This window comes from Ovis canadensis, chromosome 23 (genome assembly GCF_042477335.2).
Source record: "Ovis canadensis isolate MfBH-ARS-UI-01 breed Bighorn chromosome 23, ARS-UI_OviCan_v2, whole genome shotgun sequence".
NCBI classification, from domain to species: domain Eukaryota; kingdom Metazoa; phylum Chordata; class Mammalia; order Artiodactyla; family Bovidae; genus Ovis; species Ovis canadensis.
In genome coordinates, this window is record NC_091267.1 from 47,086,083 (window position 1) to 47,104,396 (window position 18,314).

The 18,314-nt window shown below is 47.0% G+C and overlaps 1 protein-coding gene and 1 long non-coding RNA gene across 3 annotated transcripts in view; one reads left to right on the plus strand and one right to left on the minus strand.

The window, feature by feature from the left end:
* CABLES1 (Cdk5 and Abl enzyme substrate 1) overlaps positions 1-5,108 on the minus strand; it is a 103,261-nt gene extending 98,153 nt beyond the window's left edge. The window contains exon 1 of one of the 2 annotated variants that reach the window (XM_069569301.1): positions 3,864-5,108. In XM_069569301.1, the coding sequence (XP_069425402.1) occupies positions 3,864-4,732 (869 nt within the window). In that variant the 5' untranslated portion in view covers positions 4,733-5,108. The remainder of the gene's footprint in view (positions 1-3,863) is intronic. The other variant, XM_069569302.1, reaches the window with a different exon arrangement.
* LOC138428513 (uncharacterized) lies at positions 4,769-6,636 on the plus strand. The gene is made up of 2 exons (XR_011252477.1): positions 4,769-5,044; positions 5,643-6,636. It is a non-coding gene; the product is annotated as an uncharacterized lncRNA (long non-coding RNA).
* Positions 6,637-18,314: the final 11,678 nt, after the last annotated feature.

The following is an 18,314-nucleotide window of genomic DNA, read 5'->3' on the forward strand; positions in this document are numbered from 1 at the left end:
CTTGGGTTTGCTTATTGCTAAAATCCAGAAAGGTCAGGTGGCTTACAGCTAAAACACAGTGTCACAAAGTCACAATGCAGACAGGTGACAAAGGCTGTCACCAAGGCTTGGGGCTCTTCTGCACCACGGGCTGTTTCCATTTAAGACCGGAGTCTCCACAAGGCACACTGTTAGCAGAGATGTTCTAAGAAGCAAAATCCTCACCTTGTTTGAAATGAATACCCTGGTCCCCACGTACCCCTTCATCAGGCTGCATGGTGCACACGTGTTCACCTGGGCCCCATTCTGCAATTCAGCAGCACCAGGAAGTGGAGGAACCCAGGACTGCTGCCAGCTGCTACCTAAGGGGAACCTTTTCAAGTGAAAGAAACCCTTGAAACACACTCCCTTTCACCTATTAACGCCTTCCTTCGGCAGAGAACACAACAGGGTGTCAAGCTAGAAGGCATCTTTCTGGCTTCCCCTTCTGACACCTAGCCACAGAGCAAACCCAGCATAAACCCCAGCACACTGGCTTCCCATCCCTGGAGCCCCATCCATGAGGCCTGTGGTCCTGGGGTCTCTATGCACTTCAGTAGAGACTGGTAAGTAGCAGCAAAGCCGGGGACCCCGAACAGCAAAGCTAAATGTGGGGAGGATGACTCGGAGAGGGTGTGCAGAATCACACAAGCACCACTGGCCTGCTATGTGTCCTGGACAAACATCTAGTAGGGTCCATAGCTCCCAAATTCTCCTTGGGCCTATGCATGCCCGGCACAGTGATCCATGCAGGGGCAGAGGAAAGGCATCAAGTTCTGGACTTCCCTGGTGTCCAGTGGCTGAGACTTTGCGCTCCCAAAGCAGGGGGCCTGGTTTGATCGCTGGTCAGGGAACTAGATCCCACCTGCCGCAGCTAAGAGTTCACATGCCGTAACTACAGATTCCACATGCCAGAATTAAAAGGATTCTGTATGCCGCAACGAAGATCGAGGGTCCTGCATGCCACAGCTGGGACCCAGTGCAGGCAAATAAATAAATATATATTAAAAAAAAAAACACACAAGAAAGAAAGAAGGATGTCAGGTTTGGATCTCAAAGATATGGAGTCCTATCTTGGCCAACACTGGGTCTGAGAAAGAATCTAACATAGGGAGGCTGTGAGAATTCACTGTGACAAATATCAACTCTCCAGCCCAGAGCACAGAGACGGTGTCATCAATCCATCAACACATCTGTGCTGAGGTCTGGGCACACACATTTTCCTGTCATATTTCAAGATTTTGAAGTACAAGTCATAAATGTGATTAGTCTTGTAAGTGTCCAGATGAAAGTAACAAAATAAATAAGATTTCGGATCAGGAGATTCTGATTTTTATATAGCCATAACAAACTGAATATGTGAAATTCCAAGTTCATGGGGAAAAAAGAGGCAGATTTCAGATGAACTAGGGCAGCTTCTTCCAAACTTTCACTTGTACTGAATCACCTGGGGATCTTGTTAAAATGCAAATTTGTACTCAAGTAATCCAGAATGGGACCTGAGGGTTTGTGAAGGTCCAAGAACTCACTTTTGAGCAGCAAGGCTGTTTGGAATTCTTTAAATTGCAAGAAACAAATCCAAGGAAAATATATGATTTAAAAATGACACCCCAGGAGAACATGCATGAAATAGTATATGGAACCACCCAGGCAAGCAGTATTTCTTAAAGCGAGGCACACCAGGAAAGTAAATGACATTCTTTAAACTACCCCAAGTTCTTTAAGTTGGCCCTGGGCCTGATTCAAATGAGTCTATATGCCACATCACAATTCATCTAAGCATGTGAAAGTTCTCTCTAGGGATCAGAAAAAACAACGCACTTCTGACAAAACTCCTGTAAGCAGTGCAGTGTAGGAAGCAAAGTGTCCTAGGAGATTCCAAGTTTCTGGACATGAGAAATGGCCATGCTCGCACTTCAAGGCCTTTCTTCAATCTCAGTCTCACCGATTTATTTCCTCTCTGCATATTAAATTTGACACGGTTTCTGTTGACAGCTGTAATTTTTTAAAAAGCCTGTCAAGTTGCCAGATACAGATAATTCCAAAGTCATAAGATGAATGCGACTGTCAAGTAAGGAAGCATCACACTGACTCACTCATCTTAATGTGTGTGTGGGGGAGGGGATCAATAAAACATCCACAGGGTTCATCTTTATAGGATCAGCAGTTAAATCTGGCTATTTGGGGGATCAGAAATATTAACACACAAGATCGTCTAAAGGAGATTCTCAGAGACGAAGTGTGAGGTCGTTTGATCTCCAGCTGTTGCAAGCAGGGCAACACATCTGTCAAGCATGAGACACAGGCCAGTCTGGCACATGGCTTAGAATAACACCTATGTTTATTACCACTCCTGCCCTGACCCACTGGACAAGCTGGGCTCAGGCTCAAACTACAGAGTCATTAGGAAACAGTGTGTGATGTCAAGCCACTGGGAAACTGCTGAGTCTGAGCCACTTGCCCAGAAAGGAAGGGATCCTCCTTCCCTCCCGCCCACTGGCCTGCTATGCTATGGGGGAGATGTGAGCCCTGACAAGAAACTCAGACCCAGATGGTCACCTGTGCCCAGCATCGCTAATCATCTGGGGACATCACAAGGCTGGCTGACAGGTCCACACCCCTGTCTGCAGACATGTGCACTCAACTACGATGCTGCACACCAAACAGGGTCCTTATTTCAACACTTGGGAGGAAAGAGACTCCGGACAAAATTCTGAAGGAGCCTGGTCCATTCATCACCATCTGTCCATTGGGAGAGGAAGTTAAGTTTTCCAACAGACCACCTTCTTAATAGACCAGAAAAAGCCTAAGTGTTCAGAGGAGCATCACAGGAGAGAGGCTGTAACAGAAAAGGTTCTCCTTTTTCATATCCAGGCCTGCAACGGACTGGCAAGTTCCTATCCCAGAAAGGGAAACTGAGGCCCCAGGAAGCTGACATAACTGAGCCATAGGAGGCCTTCCTAACTAACTAGCCTGGGCGTTCCCTCCCAGGAACCAGGCCTGCACTTCCTCCCGATTGCTCTCTCCTGTTCGGCCCCCATCCCACCTGCCTGATGCAGCCCAGGGTGCCTGGAACAAGCTCTAGCCATTTCCTGAATGGGCAAGTGTCCAGCATTTCACGGTTTTGCTAAGATGCTTAAGACCTGGATATTACTTAAGCTACCAAACACAACCTTTCGAAAGGTGAAAAACTTTTTCACTCATTTCAGCGAATTCACGTTGGGATGCAAAACAGAATCCTCAAGCCCTATTTCCTCTCTGTCCCCCAACCTCAAGGCCTTCAAGGGCACATAAGAAGGGCTTTCCTTTTCTTAGGAAAGCAAAGGAAAATACCAAGCGCTCCTGGGACACTGGAATACTTGGAGCGCAGGCAGAACTTCTCAGAAGGCATTCGCGGCGGCGTGTCTGCGACAAGTTAAGGCTCACACGCGCCGCTCGGCCGGCTGCCGGACCCACTGCTGGACTCTGCGTCCTGCCTAGTCTTGCCGGGTGTGAGGAGAGTGCTTATCCGGGTCCGGCCCGGGTTTCTGAAAGCTCGTGCTCTTTTCTTTGCAATGAGAGGTTTTGATGCCACTTTTTGTGGTGGGCTCCCGCAACCTCTACCTCCAACCCCCTTTGCATGAGCACGGTGCTTCTCGGTGAGTGCTGGCTCGTGCACACACGTGTGAACACATACACGCGCTCCCCAGAGACCTTCCTTCTTCCGAGTGCCCTCGCGGTTTGGAATTCGCGCCAGAAGCCCAGGGATCCAGCAGGGCGCGGGAAGTGGGAGCGCCCGGTGTCCCGCAGCAGAGCGCCAGCCGGGCAGGGTCAGGAGAGGCGCGCGCCGCGTCCTGGCTACTCACCGGGACCTCTGCAGCTGCTCGAAGGCGCTGGAGCCGCTCCCCGGGCCCGCCTGCTCCAGCGAACAGTAGTTCTGCGAGGTCTGCCTGGCGAAGGCGATGGGCAGGATTCCCTGAGTGAACGAGTTGAGGCGGCCCCGACTGCCGCTCCCGCTCCCGGGGGTCCCGGAGCTCAGGAAGGCGGCCGCCGGCACGTGCACTCCGGTAAAGGCATCGTCCTCCTCCAGCTCCTCCGGCCCGGCGTCCCCGGGCCCGTCTGGCGGCTGCAGCTGAACGCCGGCGGCGAAAGGCGCGGGCCGGGGCGGCTGCCACAGCTCCCCCGACGCCCGGCCGGCGCCCAGGGGGCTCGCGAACCCCCGGGCCGCCCCGGGGCCGAGCACGGTCGCGTGGCCGCCGGGGACGAGCGGCGGCAGCGGCGAGGGCGGCGGGAGGCAGGGGCCAGATCCAGCCGCCGCTGCCGCCGCCGCCGCCGCCGCCGCCGCGCCCGCCGCGGAAAGCGCGCCGCAGCCGCCCCGCTCGGCGGCGACGAGCAGGCTGAGCCGAGTCCTCGCGCCGCAGCCGCTGCCGGGCTTGGCCGCGCCGCTGTCCTCGCCGCCGGCCCACTCCTCTTCCTGCAGCGGCGGCCGGCCGTCCAGCGAGATGTTGGTGAGGAAGGAGAGGGCAGCCTGGCGGCGCCGCGGATCCATGCGCGGCTTCCTGGGGGGCTCGGGCGGCGGCAGCGGCGGCTGGGCCGGCGCTGCGGCCGCGGGCCGGGGCTGCGGCGGCGGCTGCAATCTGCCAGTGCCCGCGGCGTCGGTGCAGGCGCTGCTGGTGCTGCTGCTGCGGACTGCCGTGCCGGCGGTGGCGGCCGTGGTGGCGGCAGTCGCCGCCATTGTGTCCGTCTGCGGCGAGATTTCCGCGATGCCCCCGGAGAAGCGAGTGGCGCCCGAGTGCTAAGCGGCGGGCGCGAGCGCCGGTGACCCGGGCTGGGCAGGGCGCGGGGCGCGGGCGGCGTGCGCGGCGGCCCGGCCCCCCAGAGGGCGGGCCATGCTCGCCCCTCGGTGCTCGGGCGGGGGGCGCCGCCGCCCCAGCCCACGCGCGCGGCTGCTGGCTGGCTCGCTGGCCGTCTGCCCGCCCGCCCGCCCGCCTGCGGGATCGGTGCCGGGCCCTCCGGACCCCGCGATCTCCGGCTCCCTGGCCCCCGGGTCGGTATTTATAGGTGCGCGCGCCCCGCGCTCGCTCTGCGAAAAGCTCTATGCAAAAAAAACCACAGTATCACGTGTGGGGGGGGTGAAACCTGGGAGGAAAACAAAGCCGCAGGCGGCAGCCGCGCAGGCAGGCAGCGGGAGGCGGCGGGGGGGGGGGGGGGGAGACGGCGGAGGAGGAAGAGGAGGAGGAAGGGAAAACCGAGCGGGTGGCGGGGCGGGGATCGGCCTGGCGGTCCAGGTAGTCCTAGCTGACTGCGGGGAGAGTTGGTGGCTCCCTGCCGGGGCGCGCGCCCAGGTGCGGGAAGCGAGCACGCTTCCCCGTCGCGCTTGGACTGGGAATTGCGGAGCGCGAGCAGAGCTCCGAGTCACGCGTGAGGATGTGGTCCCGGGAGGGTTATGGGTCTGCGGGACGAGTTACTGGAATTGAAGCGATTTGGCCCGCGAACTTGTTAACTGGATCCCGCGCTGCCCTTGTTGGGCCCGGAGAAATAAGTCCTTATTATTAGTTACACGAGTAAGGCCACACCCCTTTATGTGGACAGTCCCACCAGCAAGCGGTCGCTGACCGTTGAGTTTGTGTCTCATTCATTTGCAGGCTGAGGACGCAGCTCCTGTTATAAATACACACCCCGGGGTGCACAAGAACCCCAAACCCTACCAGTGTCTTCTATTAAATAAGTGCCTGTCCAAGGATGCATGCAGTGACCCTTCCAGAGCTGCAAGGACGGATCTGGGAGGGGTGGCAGTATGCTGTACCCCAGCCCCACCGCCAACAACCTTCTGTTCTGGGGTAGAGGGGGCTTTACCATGGACCATCTGAAAATGCCTGCAGATTTCCCTCTGCGGTTTGGGTGACTTATCAAAGGCAGTAGTAACAGTTGTCACACTGACTTGAGTTCTCTGACATGTAAGAAACCTCTCTACACTTTCCTGAGGGAGAAGCAATGTGTTTAAGATCAAGTGATTAATTTAATTAAAGGTTTAAATTTAGCCTTGGAGCTAATGGGTAACTCTACATTGAAATTCCACTCCATTTCAAGTTCAGGAAAGTAAATTGAGTAATGCAGGGCAAATACACCCTTCCAGAGACATGCAGCCAGCCTGGAGGAGGAGATATGGGCGAGTTCAGGTTACAGTGGCTTAGGCCAAACTTGGCACATGGCCCTTTACGTGAACAATTGTTCATTTTTTATTTTATGCCATTTTTAGGCCTTTTGAAAAACTGGAACCAAGAATATAGAGCAGCCTTATTGCAGCTAAGTGACCAGCTCTGTGTAATTTCATTAGGATTTTTAATTACTCTGTTTAACTTCTTGAAACTCCCAAGTTACTCTATTACAACTAACTTAATTTACTTGACCACTGTTCTGGTTGTGCTGGCAGGCAGTGTTTAAAAAACCCACCTCCACTGCACATGTAAAAGAAAGACTTTTTAAATCACAAAAGTGATATATATTAATTGCAGAACATTTACAGAATAAGTAAAGAGAAGTAGGGGGAAAAAAGCTTCATTAACAATCTCGTCTCATATGGAAATAACTATTACAATTTTGATTTCTGTCCTGTGTTTATTAAACAGGTTAAAGCAAGCTGTTTGTCTCTTGTGATCTTTACTTGCTGTGTTTCAATTATCCTCCTTTTAAGAATATTTTTCTATAGCATCACTGTATTTATTTTTTATATAGCATCATTTTAATGACTGCACAGTGTTCAATTTGATGGAGAAACTATAATTATTAAGCCTATGCCCTACATTGAACATTTAGGATGTTTCCCTTTTGCTGTTATAAAGAGTGACGATGACATCCTCTATTTTTCTAAATCTTGCTACTTATCCAGTATTATTTTCTTAGGTTAAATAGATTCTGGGGCAAGATGATCTGGCCCCGATCATGTTTTTAAGGCTTTCTATCCAGAAAAGTTGCTACAATCTGCTTCCTCACTCTTGCCAGCATTGGGTATTAGATTTTTTTCATTAATATTCATTTATTTGCCCATTCAGGCTATTTTAAGGGTTAAATATGCAAACTAATATCAAATATTTAGTAAGCATCAAATAAGAATTAACTGGTTCTGTGATCTTATGGTGATCAGGAAAGATACAATTTACTGTTCACCCACTATGTGCTGGGCTTCCCTGGTGGCTCAGATGGTTAAGAATCTGCCTGCAATGTGAGAGACCAGGGTTCGATCTCTGGGTCAGGAGGACCCCGGGAGAATGGAATGGTTACCCACTCTAATGTTTTTGCCTGGAGAATCCCATTGAGAGAGGAGCCTGGTGGGCTACAGTCCATGGGGTCGCAAGGAGTCGGACATGACTGAGCAACTAACACTTTACTATGTGCTAGCCACAGAATATTTCTAATTCTTATGCTTATGACCACACTGCAATGGGGGGAGGGGGGTTATCATCAATAGTTTACAAATGAGACTCAAAAAAAATAGATTAGCCCAAGGTCAGTAACTGTTAAATTGCCTGGGCCAGGATGCAAATTTTATTCGAAGACCCATGCATATTCTTGCGCCCTCTGCTGGTGAGCACGTTTTATGGGGGGGGTGCAGTCTGCACATTTAACTTCATATTCTTACTGAAGGTCAACTATAACGGCACTAAAACAAACTTTGGAGGAAGGGATCCGGGTGTCAAGAGCAAGTCTCTTAACTTTTCCAAGCCAGTTTCCTCTGGGTTATTTTGAGGTATAAATGAGATTTATAAACTTTAAGGTACTTTTTCAAATGTCTGTTATGTATACCATACTCATCTACTTGCTCCCTGAATTTTTCCAAATTCACTTATTTTTCACCTATTTATACATGGATTAAGTATTATTAAGCAACTTTTATGTGCACAGCACTGTCCCGCTACAAAAGGGATAAAAAGAAGTATAGCTTTTAACCATTGTGACCTTGACACCGGAAGTAGTAAAAACCAAAAGCCCAGGACACATTGAAGTAAGATGGACTCTGATTAAGTGATCAATTGAGCAATCTGACTGGACTGTCTATACATGTTATCATAGTGTGAAGTAGTTTTTATTTGAGGGGAGGCCTCAGGCAAGACCTGGGAAATGGAGGAAGGAAGAAGTTCAATTCAGGAAGAGAAAATTCTGCAAATTCCTCGTGGACTGCAACCACAAAAAACTAGAAGTTGAAGTCTAATTCTTTCTGGTTTACCAAGTTTTTTTTTTTTTTTAATTTACTTTCATGTTGCCCCTTCCAAGCACCCATTCTGAAAACTGTAATTGCATGCACAAACTGTTTTGATTGACATATATGGGAGTCAATTAAAAAAGAGAGAAAAAGAGCCTATTCATACAAATAATCACTGACCCTTTTAAAAAAAATCCAGCAGACCAAAAAGTCTGAAAATTTACTTTGAGATGACTATGTTAAGAAAATACATTTCAGATGCTTCCCTGAGGTGTCCTCAGTATTCCGAAAAGAAATTGTTTATGCTCATCATGCTATAATTGCAGAATATTTATGATATTGGCATTTAAAAATCAATGAATTCTTTGTATTACTTTGATACTTGAATTATAACAAACTTGATTTTATTTTGTTTGAAATTAACCTGTGTTTTTTAAAATTATACTGCAGATGGTGACTGCAGCCATGAAATTAAAAGACTCCTTGGAAGAAAAGTTATGACCAACCTAGACAGTATATTCAAAAGCAGAGACATTACTTTGCTGACTAAGGTCTGTCTAGTCAAAGCTATGAGTTTTCCTGTGGTCATGTATGGATGTGAGAGTTGGACTGTGAAGAAGGCTGAGTGCCAAAGAATTGATGCTTTTGAACTGTGGTGTTGGAGAAGACTCTTGAGAGTCCCTTGGACTGCAAGGAGATCCAACCAGTCCATTCTGAAGGAGATCAACCCTGGGATTTCTTTGGAAGGACTGATGCTAAAGCTGAAGCTCCAGTACTTTGGCCACCTCATGCGAAGAGTTGACTCATTGGAAAAGACTCTGATGCTGGGAGAGATTGGGGGCAAGAGGAGAAGGGGATGACCCAGGATGAGATAGCTGGATGGCATCACAGACTCAATGGATGTGAGTCTGAGTGAACTCTGGGAGTTGGTGATGGACAGGGAGGCCTGGCGTGCTGCTATTCATGGGGTCGCAAAGAGTCGGACACGACTGAGCGACTGAACTTAACTGAACTGAACTGATGCGTGAATAAGCATATCATGTACAAAGAAGGGGCTTCCCCAGGGGCTCACCGGTAAGGAATCCACCTGCAATGCAGGCGGTGCAGAAGACGATCCCTTGGTGGGGAAGATCCCCTGGAGGATGGCTATGGCAACCATTCCAGTATTCTTGCCTGGAGAATCCCGTGGACAGAGGAGCCTGATGGGCTACAGTCCAAGGGGTCACAAAGAGTTGGACATAACTGAAGCAACTGAGCATGCACACATGTACAAAGAAAGCACTTCTCACGTAATTATAACTCCTGAACATGCAAATTACATATGGTGCCAGCTTCTAGATGAAGGCTCCCCTAGATTGTGCACAGAACAACAGGACTAGAAGTCTCTGTGTCTCCCAGTATAAAAGCGATATTTTATAGCGTTTGCGTTTGCTCAGGTCACTCTCACATCAGAGTGGGATGAATGTGGCCAGATTCTGAGGGAAACATCACTTCTTTGCTGCTGGGAAGATAGCTGGGCTAATTAGTGGTCCGTAGTAACCTTCACTGATAGGTGGGCACACCACATGAAGAGACAGCTCAGAGCAACTGAAATGCAATTGGCTACCAAGCATTTGAAAGAAGAAATGAGTGATGGACATTCTTATTGGAACAGCCTTTCTGGAAAGTCATTTGGTAAAGGTATCATGAGCCTTAAAATCGTGCTTGAGCGCTTGGCCTTGGGAGTCACACTGCCCAGGTTAAATTTGGGGCCCACTATCACAGTTTTTCGGAGAAGGCAATGGCAACCCACTCCAGTACTCTTGCCTGGAAAATCCCATGGATGGAGGAGCCTGGTAGGCTGCAGTCCATAGGGTCGCAAACAGTCGGACACGACTGACTTCACTTTCACTTTTCACTTTCATGCATTGGAGAAGGAAATGGCAACCCATTCCAGTGTTCTTGCCAGGAGAATCCCAGGGACAGGGGAGCCTGGTGGGCTGCCGTCTATGGGGTGGCACAGAGTCGGACACGACTGAAGCGACTTAGCAGCAGCAGCAGCATCACAGTTGTGAGAACATTGAGTATGCTATGCTTTGTGCTTCAGTTCTGTCACCTGTGAAATGGGAATGGTAATATCTACTTTGTACATTGATAGCATTGTTACTAGGATTCAGAGCAGTAATGGTGCAGTTAATGCATGGAAAAGGTAACCACTCAAGAAATGTAGGTACTGTAATAATTCTTAGGAGCTGTTGAGAAACCAGGTCAAACATGTATGCACAAGAATATTCATCACAGCATTGTTTAAAGAAAACTTGGAAAAAGGAAACCCTAAATGTGGAGCAATGGAAAAAGTAAGTAAAAAATGGTTTTCTCAAACAATGGGATATTGTGCTTCTATTTTTTTTAAAATTATCTTTACCAAGCTTTCTTAATGACATGAAAAATGTTTTTTTGAAACAATGCTAACACAAACAGAATAGAATAGACACTAGACAGATCACAATATCTCAACTTTGTGAAAAAATAGAATCGTTTTAAATATTAATATGTGCCTAAAGGGTGCATGTGACCAAAAGGTTAAATAACTGGCTAAGACGGGAAGGGTTATGGTGATTTTCATTTGCTTCTTTTTGTTTATATAAATAGAAATAAGTGTGTGATCATTATAGAAGCTGCTTTCCAATGAATACTTTTTAAAATATTTTTTAAATGACTGGAAATAAAGCTTGAAAGAAAATATGGTCAAATGTTAACTGGTGGAATTATTGGGGAACTTTTTTCAATTTCTTTAGGGATATTAGGAAGCAACTAGCTTTCTTTGCTACAGATGGGTAGGAGGTGGTTAGCCAAAGAGAAGGAAATTCTTTTAGGAAGGAAACCAAGTATGAATGAAGGTGCTGAGCCAGGGATAAGAAAGGAAAGGACTTTTTGGAACTGGCTGGCAATGAACAGACCTCCCAGAACAGCGACATTGAAAGGACTGTAGCAGGGACTTCTCTGGTGGTCCAATGGTAAAGATACCGTGATTCCAATGCAGTGGGGGCAGGTTCAGACCCTGGTCAGGCAACTAAGATCCCACATGCCTCATGACCAAAAAAAAACCCAAAACCTGCGGCAGTGAATAATGGGAAATAACACCAAAAAACAGTATTTAGGGCCAGATCATGAGGGATCCGTAATCTAAAGGAAGAAATTTGAACCTATGGGTACTGGAGACCCATAGGTGATTTTTTTTGAACAAGAAGTGACGCATGTGTTGAGAGCCAAACTGAAGGACTATAAGAAGGACTATTAATTTGGCAACTATGCACATGGGATTGAACAGAAAGTCAAGAGTGGAGAGGGTTTTTTCCTTCAATCTTTCATTTATGTGTTTATTTACTCAGCGTGCTTTGAGCTTCTTTATGCCATGCTCTCTGTAATGCAAGGTTCCAGTTTCGAAGAGTTAGCAGTCTGGTGAAAAAACTGGCGAGAGAGAGCAAAGGGAACGAGGATGGGTTCCCTTTTAGGTGCAAGCCCAGAGACGATCATTTCTACCTAATAGTTTGACTGAATTCTCATCAAAGCCCTGCTGTTGATTCTATCGAATATGTATAGAAATAGAGGCTCAGACAAGTTAAGCCTCTGGGGTCATGCTTAACTGGATAATTAAGCTGGTCCCTGGATAATTTTTTCCTTAACATCTTAGGGTGCAGGTCTATGTCACAGGGAGCAGCTGAATCCTAGGGGTCAGAGAAGCCCTACAGTGAAGGTGGTATTTGAACTTGGATTTTAGTGTACATATGAGAAGGGGCATTTCAGGCCACGCAAAGGCACAAGGACAATAATGTTAGGACTCTGTTACAACAATTTGGGCCCGAGGCAGTAGCGCTTGGAATTGGCAGTGAGAATGGAAAAAAAGGGTCAAGGGCATGAGGCATTGAGGAGAAACTGGCTTCCAGATTTCCAACCTGGGGGGCAGCTGTAATTCCTGAAAAAGGCAACAATACCCTGGGAAGGGGAGCCCAGATGAGAGGGGAAGACGCTGGCTGCATTCTGGCAGGAGTTCCTGGTCTACACTCTCATACAGGGGCCCAGGGAAAGGTCGGAAGGTCTCATTTTACTAAATCATAACTTAATTAGATAGAATGAGAAGATTCTGTGTTTGCATTGTCACAACCCCCTAAGCTGATTACAGATAGGCTCGCAGGGGGAATGGCAGAGGACACGGGTCTCTGGAGCCCCTACGCTGGCCATAATCACTCCTCATTTGCCCTTTGAGACACAGTTCAGAGTAAAAACAGGATCCCGGCCCCCTTTTGTGATGTACCTGAGAGAAGGTGTTAGAAATAAGCCTTTCTAGAACTGGGCTCATTTCAGCCACATTCAAGAATCCCTTTGATCACAGGTGACCAAAACCCAAGTCAAAGTGGCTTAAGGAGAATTTATTATATTTATAATATCTAAATGTATAGGAAGGTTTCTGGACTTCCCTCGCAGTCCAGTGGTTAAGCCTTCACCTTACAACTCAGGGGGAGTTGGAAAAGGTTGTGGGTTCAGACCTTGGTTGGGGAGCTAAGCTCCCACATACCTCTCATCAAACAGGCCATAAAAACAGAGACAATATTGTAAAACATTCAATGAAGACTTTGAAAATGGTTCATATTTTTAAAAAGTCTTTAAAAAATAAGGGTATATGAAGGTCTCAAGAGACACAGAAATAGGAATACAGGTGGGTCCCAGGCACAGAGAGTATGTGGATTTGGACACTTGGGAGCCTGCCTTTTCTTGCCCCCTTAACCTTCCTAGCTCCTGATTCACACACTCCCTCTGCAGATTCTGTTCCTTTAGTCCACTGGGCAAGAAACGGGCTGGACCTTTATAACCTACAGAGTCTGGGCCCCCTGGGTTTCCATCTCAAATTTACAAAGGAGGACTGATTGGCAGAGCTTGTGTGGAGCAGGCCCTGGACTTCTCATCTTGGCTAACAGGCATTCACTCCCAGAGGCAGAGGATGGTCACAGCGGGAGGTGCATTCCCAGAAGAAAGGAAGGGCGGGGCAGGTAACATAGGAAAGTCTAGCCTACTGGGACACTTTTCTAACTTCTCTAGGTCTAATTTCCTTGCTTGGAAAATGGAGATACACACTGTATCTTGGAGGTTACTACTGTAAAGAGTAAAGAGGATGGGACTTCCCTGATGGTCCAGTTGTTTAGAATCCGCCTGCCAATGCTGGGGACATGGGTTCAATCCCCAGTCCAGGAAGATTCCACATGCTGTGGAGCAACTAAGCCCATGCCCCACAACTACTAAGCCTGTGCACCTAGAGCTTGTGTTCCACAATAAGAGAAGTCACCACAATGAGAAGCCCTCACACCACAAAGAAGAGCAGTCCCCACTCACCACAACTAGACAAAGCCCTGGGCAGCAAGGAAGACCCAGCAAAGCAAAAAAAAAAAAAAATTTAAAGAGTAAAGAAGATGAAAAGGCTTCCCTGGTGGCTCAGATATTCCACACCTCCCCCCACCCCCCACCCCCACCCCGACACACACACAATGCAAGAGACCCAGGTTCGATTCCTGGGTCAGGAAGATCCCCTGGAGAAGGAGGGAGTGGCTACTCACTCCAGTATTCTTGCCTGGGATATCCCAGGTTGGGTATCAGAGGAGCCTGGTGGGCTACAATTCACGGGGATGCAAAGAGTCGGACACAATTTAGGGGCTAACACTTTCACTTTCAGAGAGGATGAAAAGATATTGCTGGTACTCACACTTCCCACCAAGTGCTTCTGCAGGCAAAAAAGAGACTAGGACTTTCCTGGTGATTCAGTGGTTAAGACTTGGTGCTTCCACTTTAAGGATGCAGGTTCAATCCCTGGTGGGGGTACTAAGATCGCACATGCTGCACCATGATGTCAAAAAATAAAATAAATAAAAAAGTTAGAAAAGAGAAAACTGACAGTTTGAGGGGTCTGTTGGTGAAGCTGAAAGCAGAACATTTATTTGAGGTCTTTTTTTAGCATAAAAATGTGTGAGCTAGGGGAATTTAGCATATGATAACTGACATCTCAAATTAGTAAAGATAAGATAAATTATTTAGCCAGTGATGCCAAGATTGACTGGGTTGCCAGTTGGGAAAAAAAAAAGTAGATCCCTCACAGTTTATACCAGGTTAAATTCCCAATGGAAGAAATATTTAAATGTAAAAAAATGAAATCACGTAAGTAGTTAGGAAAAGTGCCAAAGACCTTAGCAAAAGAGCTCAGAACCTGTACTCATGGTTTGCCTTGTTCAGCACCGAAACTCCAGCCCCTAAAGCAGTGCTTGGAACAGTGTCAGAACTTAATAAATTTTTTGTGAAAAGAATTAATGAAAGAATATTTAAAAAATCAGCTCAGATAGGGGAGAAGCCTTTGTAAATATGACATAAAACCCAAGAGCAATGAAAGCAAAGGTAAATTGGGACTTCCTTGGGGGTCCAGTGATTTAGACTCTGTGCTGCCAATGCAGGGGGTACAGGTTCAATCCCTGGTAGAGGAACTGTTATAGAATACCACATGCCATATGGCTTGGCAACGATTATTTTTAAAAGATTTTTTAAATAATAAAAACAAAATGGGTAGGGAATTCCCTGATGGTCCAGTGGTTAGGACTTGATGCTCTCATTTTGGTGGCCTGGGATCAGTCCCTGGCCTAGAAACTAAGATTCCACAAGTGGCACACGTGGGGCGGGGCAAGGGAACCAGACTAATCAAAAGACAACCATACTGGAGGAAAATATTTGCAAATTCACTTTGCAAAAGGCACCTTTCTTTAATATTTAAAAAATCTTAAATGTCAATTAAAGAAAAGCCAAAAATCCAGGAGAAACATGGGCAAATGATATGAAGAAATAGCTCCCAGAATAAGAAATACAAGTGGGTCTTGCACATTCAGAAAATAAAAGGCTACTCCTCCTTCTGCATAATTTAAAAAAAAAGAAAGAAAACTCTAACGGGAAACAAGTTTCACCAATCAGATTGGCCAAGGTCAGAAAGGTTGAAAGCACATTGTCTGTTGTGCCTTGGTTAAGGGATCGGAAACAGATACTCTGATGAAGTGTAGACTGGGACCACTCTTCAGAGAGCACGTGGACCATGCACTCTGCCCTGTGACCTACTTCCAGGAATCTGCCCTACAGATATACTAACACATGTACAGATGAAGAATATTCAGGATTATATTTGTTGGAATGTTCCTTGTAATAGGAAACTATTGGAAAAAACCATCACAGGGCTGGTTAACAAATTTTGGCACATCCACATAATGAAAAATTGTGCAGCTGTTGAAAGAATGAAATAACTCATTATGAATATTTATGAAAAAGTCTCCAAGATGTAGTGTCATCTGAAAAAAAGAAAGCTGCAGGGACAATGCGTATTTTATACTCCTTATACTAAATAACAAATAACAACTCACATACATACTTACTTGTACTGTGTAGAGATGATTTCTTGGAGAATTCCCAAGAATATGGGAATGGTGGTTGCTTCCTGGGAATGAAGCCAGGTGGTTGGAGAACAGAGGGGTAACTTTTCATTCTCAACTCTTTGATACCTTTTGAATTTTGCTTCACGGACATGTATTATCTCTTCAAATAGTAAATTAAGAACAATGTGGGTTAATTGAGCATTCTGCCCCTAAGTATATCCACAATTGATTTAATGTGAAAAGGTTTTAACTGACTTAGGTTATGCTAATGAACTCCCCCTCCCAAATCTCTGAAATTAAAATTCAGGAGAAGACACAGCGCATTTATCCCGGGACTTGGTCTGCTGGGCACAACAGCAGTAGCCCCTTTCGGAAGAGAACAGAACTTTGCAGGGTGTTTGGCACGTCACGAAGCTGCCCTACAAATGTGAGTTCCTGTCTGTGGGAAAGGAAATGCTCTGGGAGAGGAGCTGGAGGGAACCTCCGCTCCCCTGGCAAGGGCAACAGGCTGATGAACGGCTGGTGCTGGGAGCAGCGCCTTGGGAGACCAGGAAATCCAAGGTCATATAGGGTCCACATTCTTCAACCTAGCACAGTCCTCTGTACACAGTAAACACTCAAAAAAAAAAAAAAGCATTCGCATTTCCGGAGTGAATGAAAGTACCAAGAGTTACCGGGGGATCTTGCCTAAGGGTGGTGTCAAATGCTGTTGGAAAGCTTTGGGGAAGTCCCATAAATAGATGACATTTAGCCTGGGGCTTTAAGGAGGAATCCCCCAGACTTCCCTGGCGTCCAGGGCTTAAGGCTCTGTGCTTGCAATGCAAGGGGCATGAGTTCTATCCCTGGCTGGGGAACTAAGGTTGACCAGAAATTTAAAAACAAAACAAAACACCTGGCGGACAAGGGAGGATAAAACAGGATTTTAGTCAGAGAGAACAACTTACCTTTGGACAGAAGAATGGAGGGAGAGGAGCTCATAGAATACCTATCTGTCCTGCTTAGTGGGCTCAGTGCTGTCCAACTCTTAGCCACCCCATGGATTATAGCTCACCAAGCTCCTCTGTTCGTGGGATTTCCCAAAGCAAGAACTCTGCAGTGGGTTGACATTTCCGTCTCCAGGAGATCTTCCCAACCCAAGGATCGAACCGGAGTCTCCTGCATTGGCAGACAGATTCTTTAGCGCTGAGCCACCAGGGAAGCCCCCTGTCCTGTTTGGGGCAACCATCACGTGGTCAGTTACCTCTGTGGGCATTGGGTGTGTTGGCAGCTACCTGACAAAGTGAGCTCAAAAAGGTCCAAAACTGACAGATAGGAAAGAGAACAGCCAGGTCGCATTCACTTGAACAGAGAGGAGGCTGCAGGAAGGGAGGGCCTCACTTGGAACCCATCCCCACCTCAAAGGCTAACTGTGAGATGTGGGCGGAGCCGAGCTCGCAGCCTATCAGGTCCAGTTCCTCCTTGGTAAACCGCCCCCTTCATTATAAATACTATCTCTGAGAGCCACAGATAATGGAGGGCTACGATCTGTAAATGGTTTCAAAATCCTAAATTGGTTTTTAAAATTTTGTCAACAAAACCCACCCTGAGCTGATCTGAAGCTACTCATAGACTTTATTGATCTCACTCCATGTGTCTGTATATAGATTCTGCTGTGTGTGATTGATTACAGGATGTTATTCTAGACACTGCTGAGGGGTTCTATAACCTAGGAAATGGCCACACACTCCAGTGTTCTTGCCTGGAGAATCCCAGGGACGGGGCAGCCTGGTGGGCTGCTGTCTATGGGGTCGGACAGAGTCGGACACGACTAAAGCGACTTAGCAGCAGCAGCAGCAGCAGGTGCACCATGATGCTTTTCTAAAATTTGGAAAATTGTGAGTTCTGAAACACATTAAGCCCCAAGAGTTTTGCCAGGATTTGTGATCTAAAGGACCAATACAGGTAATGTCTAAAATAAAAATAGCATAATGCCCTGGGTATAAAAGAAGAAGAAATCAAAGAATAGAAATGTATAAAAATAGAATGCATATTTCATTATGTAAATGCTAGGGTAGGACTACACCAGAAGGCTTAACACAAACTGGGGTAGACACCCCTCCTATGGGGTGGCTGTTGCTGCTGCTAAGTTACTTCAGACTCTGTGCGACCCCATAGATGGCAGCCCACAAGGCTCCTCTGTCTCAGGGATTCTCCAGGCAAGAGTACTGGAGTGGGTTGCCATTTCCTTCTCAGCCTATGGGGTGGGGGTGGACCCTAAAGTGGACTTTTTTTTTAATAACTTGTTTGTGTGCTTTTATTATTTATCCATTTATTTATTTGGCTATGCCAGGTCTTGGTTGTGGCACGCAGACTCTTTAATTGAGGCATGTGGGATCTAGTTCCCTGACCCAGGCCCCCTGCCTTGGGAGTGCAAAGTCTGAGCCACTAGACCACCAGAGAAGTCCCAAAGCAGACTTTTGAAGGTGGCAATTCAAATGAAACTGATAAAGTTGTATATACTTTTTTGCAACTCAAATACTAGGAGTGACATTGCTGTAATTTTCCAAAATGGTGAGTAACTGTAGGTGAAGTCCTGATACTAAAAAAAAAAAAAAAAAAGGTCTCCCTCCATCTACTCAATAGCTGCATTCCTGGAAAATCTAGTGCATATAAAAACCATGCAAAATTATTTTCTGTTCCTTTCT